General features: G+C 40.9%; 1 protein-coding gene across 2 annotated transcripts; it reads right to left on the bottom strand.

The window, feature by feature from the left end:
• Window positions 1-1,475: 1,475 nt before the first annotated feature.
• LOC130995121 (ankyrin repeat-containing protein At5g02620-like) lies at window positions 1,476-3,614 on the bottom strand. 2 transcript variants are annotated; one of them, XM_057920270.1, is made up of 2 exons: window positions 2,945-3,614; window positions 1,476-2,237 (listed from the first exon to the last, which is right to left on the bottom strand). In XM_057920270.1, the coding sequence occupies exons 1-2, from the start codon at window positions 3,515-3,517 to the stop codon at window positions 2,136-2,138; spliced, it is 675 nt and encodes a 224-aa protein (XP_057776253.1). In that variant the 5' UTR covers window positions 3,518-3,614; the 3' UTR covers window positions 1,476-2,135. The 2 variants fall into 2 exon arrangements, with proteins under 2 accessions (XP_057776253.1, XP_057776252.1); XM_057920269.1 differs by having other exon boundaries at window positions 1,477-2,256.
• Between the last annotated feature and the right edge of the window lie 413 nt (window positions 3,615-4,027).

Raw genomic sequence — 4,027 nt, forward strand, 5'->3', positions numbered from 1 at the left:
TATGGGAAGATCTCACTATGGACTTCATAACGGGGTTGCCTCCAAGCCACCACTACACGGCCATTTTCGTCGTGGTTGATCGTCTCACCAAGTCGGCCCATTTCAGTCCGCTACCAGCTCACTTCACAGCTGCCTCCGTGGCAGCCGTCTTTATGGAAATCGTCGTCAAGCACCACGGGTTTCCAGCGTCCATTATCTCCGATCGTGACCCTCTATTCTTGAGTAAGTTTTGGCACAAGCTGTTCCAACTATCGGGTACTTCACTGCACCACAGTTCCGCCTATCATCCTCAGACGGATGGGCAGACGGAGGTGGTTAATAGGGGCCTGGAGCAGTATCTTCGAGCCTTCGCTCACTTGAAGCCAACGACTTGGGCCAACTACTTGAGTTGGGCAGAGTTTTCCTACAACACATCTTATTGTTCTAGCATCCGCATGACGCCATTTCAAGCGTTGTATGGTCACCTACCACCCTCTATTCCGCCGTATGTCAGGGGAGCGTCGAAGATTCAGGCTGTAGAAGACCTTCTTATCGAGCGCGATCAGCTCTTGAAACAATTGAAGCTCACGCTGCACCAGTCACAATATCGGATGAAGCAGAACAGTGACCGTAAGCGACGCGAATTGGAGTTTAATGTCGGCGACGAGGTCCTGGTGCGTCTCCAGCCATACCGGCAAGTCTCTGTATCAGGGGTATCGCCGAAGCTAGGCCGTCGATACTATGGGCCTTTCACCATCTCGGAACAAGTTGGTCCAGTGGCGTACCGCCTGGAGCTACCTCCCACCAGCCGTATCCACCCAGTGTTTCACGTCTCCGCACTCAAGCCATTCAAAGGTGACAGCTCTGAGATCGTTTGTGATTTTCCCCCAGAGTCACATAACTCTCAACCGATTGCTGCCCCATTGGCCATCTGCTCTCACCGTCAGCTCTTGGGCAAGAAGGGGCCGCGCACTCAAGTTCTAGTCCAATGGGTGGGAGAACCGCCGGAGAGCGCCACTTGGGAGGACTTGGAAGACTTCCGCAATGCTTATCCTCAATTTCACCTTGAGGACAAGGTGATTACTGAAGCGGGAGGGAGTGTTACAAATGCTGGACCTGACCCGACAGCCCAACAAGAGGAGCGCCAAGAAGAGGGGAGGCCCAAACGAATGTTGCACCAGCCCATTAGGTTGAAAGACTATGTGGTTGGTTAGATTAAGATATTTCAGTGGTCCCTAGTTTGTTAGAAATCTGAATATGTTGTCTCCTCTTTCAGTATCCTAGTTTGCTTTTTACCAGAAGGCCGTTGGCCATATATAGGACATTACCTTGTTTTCCTTGGGATTATGAAATGAATATTCAGTGATATCCTCCTATCTCTCTCTCTTTATGCTTTTATCCTTCTGATCTTGGAGTCAGAGCTCACTCGAAGAGCTCCTGCCATTTGAGCTCTTAACAATATGTTAAAAAAATAATTGTGAAAGCTAATTGGATTAGTGAATCTAAATTAATTAATAAGTGTAATATCAAATTAAAGCAGTAGAAGTTGAAAAAAGTAATGATATATATAGTGGAACATGAAATGCAAGACTAACTACGTTGATAACAAGGGCAGGTGTTTGAGTTTTTATATTGGATTAACTAACTCTGACGCCAAGCTCTAACATAGTTGCAGAAGGAGGACACCATGGGTGGACCGTATCTGTAGCAAGGAACAAATCCAAGAAAATAGAAGCTGGAAATGGCAGCTAATATGATGAGAGAACGATGTTTTGTTGGGTGATTTAGCATCGATGTGGAAGTCGTAAAACTTTCGCAGAAACATACCAACGAGAAAAAAAATCCGGTAAGGATAGCCATCCACAAATATATTTTCCTCTCCGTCGGCATACAGAGCCCTATGATTGTGAACACTGACCAAAGAAAAGCACTCATGTTAGCATTCATGAATTCTTGGTACTTTTCGGGATTGGTAGACGCCATGATCGGCGTGCCGGCTTTGTGTGTTGCCGAGTCGTCCTGCCACACGCCCCCGGGAGGGTTGATCGCCGCCTGGAACGTCATGCCGGTGATCAGGGCCAGAATCCCCAACACCACCTCAATCGGCACCTTGTTAATTGAAAATTTTATTGTCGTTATTTGTTCGAGGATTTTTCTTATCTCAGATTGAATTGTGTCTTGGGGGCTTTGGCGGGAGATGTCCAAAGCTGTTTCTCGATTGGAATTCCTTGAACATTGATATTCAACTCCAGTGTTTTCTACCAAATACCGAACAATCTAAGATGATCAAAGGTCAGTAGTTTGAAGTATAAAGGTGAATTACTCATATTTAAAAAGTAAAGGTTTAACCAAATACACATACCGAAATTTGGAAAAATTTAATACCTCGCCCGGGAACGAGATTCAGTGTACCACATTTTATGCCCCACTTCGTGTTCCACTTTCAATTTTACTTATTTTCTTATATGTTTTTTCTTCAATTTTAATTTTATATGCTTTAGTTTAAACCAAATACACATACCGAAATTTGGAAAAATAATTATTTGAAATAAAATTTAAGTATAATTCATAGTGTTATAATAAATTTTATTTTAATAAAAAATATTTTTAAAATAATAGATATAAGAATGGAACATGGTGATACATATAAAATTGTGGGACACCGGATCTCATCCTACTCAGCCGTCCCCATATAGGGATTTAAACTAATCGAAATTGATGATTTTTTTAACTAACCCAAGTTGAGAGCGAGAAATTTATTAATTTTATAGAGTTTATTAATTTACTAAAGATTGTCTAAAGTTGTTTTTGTTGTGTAATCAAATAGATCATTTTTCCAAGTAAAAAAATAATACTAATATTATATCAATATTTGATTAAATAATCTTTGCTATTATAAAAATGTTTAAAACCAGAATTGAGTCAATTAATCAAGTGAGAAAGTCGATGTAGACAACTTACTAACCTCAACTTGTTTGTACCTAACAGCCAAATGCAATACTGTTTCTCCATAATCATCCTGCAAATGGACAAGCTCACGAAAGTGGTTCACTAAAACCTGCAATACCCTAAGCTGACCATGTTTCACGCACAAATGCAAGACGGTCTGTCTGTGATCCACCTTCTCCGTTGCAGGCAAACGGTCGTGTCGAATGAACTCTTCCAAGATCTCAACATGCCCATTCATGGCGGCAATATGAACTGGATTCATGCCGTGGCAGTCGCGCAGCCAGCACGTCTGAGGGGCGATTGCTAGCAATTTTGAGGCGATTTCGACTGTCCCTTTTGCTGCTGCGATGTGAAGAGGCGACGACTTTTGGGAGTCCAAACTCCAGGCTAGATGTTGGTTGATCCTTAATATCTCCTCGACAATGGATGCTTGTCCGCTTCTTGTTGCTATGTGGAGGAGATTTCTTGAATCGGGAAATGAAACTACATCGAGAAGATATGGATCTTCTTGGAGTTGTTCTTGAAACGTTGTTGCATCACCTAGCGTTGCTGCATCGTAAAGCTTTTTTCTAATTACTTCTCGAACCATTGCCTGATTGTGAATATTAATTTCTTGATTATGTTGTTGATGGTGTTGAGACAGTCAATAATTCTGGAGATGTTTATATAAAGACAATTTTTTAAAGTGGTCATTAAGAGAATTTTCTGCATAATTTCCTACTTAAGTACTGAGACTTGAGGTGAGTTTCATACTCACTTTCCTGGTATTAAACTTCGGTCTTTGTAGAAATTTTATTCTATTGTGTTCATTCTTCAACATATAATGTAAAGGTAAAAGGATCAGGTGAAAATCATATTTTTTTTCGTGAAATTTGAGAAGTGTGAACAAACAAATAAAATACATATACGAATAAGAGATGATCAGATCATGAACAATTAAATATAACACACACACATGATCTAAATCTTATGTATTTTACGTATTTTAATTATTCATGATTTTACCATCTTTTATTCATGTATTTTATGTATTTGTGCATGGTTCTCAATTCTCATGAAAAGATGTGGTTCTTACTGATACTGATACCTTCATATATTT

The sequence above is a fragment of the Salvia miltiorrhiza genome, chromosome 7 (genome assembly GCF_028751815.1).
Source record: "Salvia miltiorrhiza cultivar Shanhuang (shh) chromosome 7, IMPLAD_Smil_shh, whole genome shotgun sequence".
NCBI classification, from domain to species: Eukaryota; Viridiplantae; Streptophyta; class Magnoliopsida; order Lamiales; family Lamiaceae; genus Salvia; species Salvia miltiorrhiza.

Excerpts from the sequence above, each read along its gene's own strand:
- LOC130995121 (XM_057920269.1), bottom strand. The coding sequence starts at position 3,517 with ATGGTTCGAGAAGTAATTAGAAAAAAGCTTTACGATGCAGCAACGCTA. Across the intron at positions 2,257-2,944 it reads TTAGGTACAAACAAGTTGAG|ATTGTTCGGTATTTGGTAGA; the intron begins GTTAGTAAGTTG and ends TGATCATCTTAG.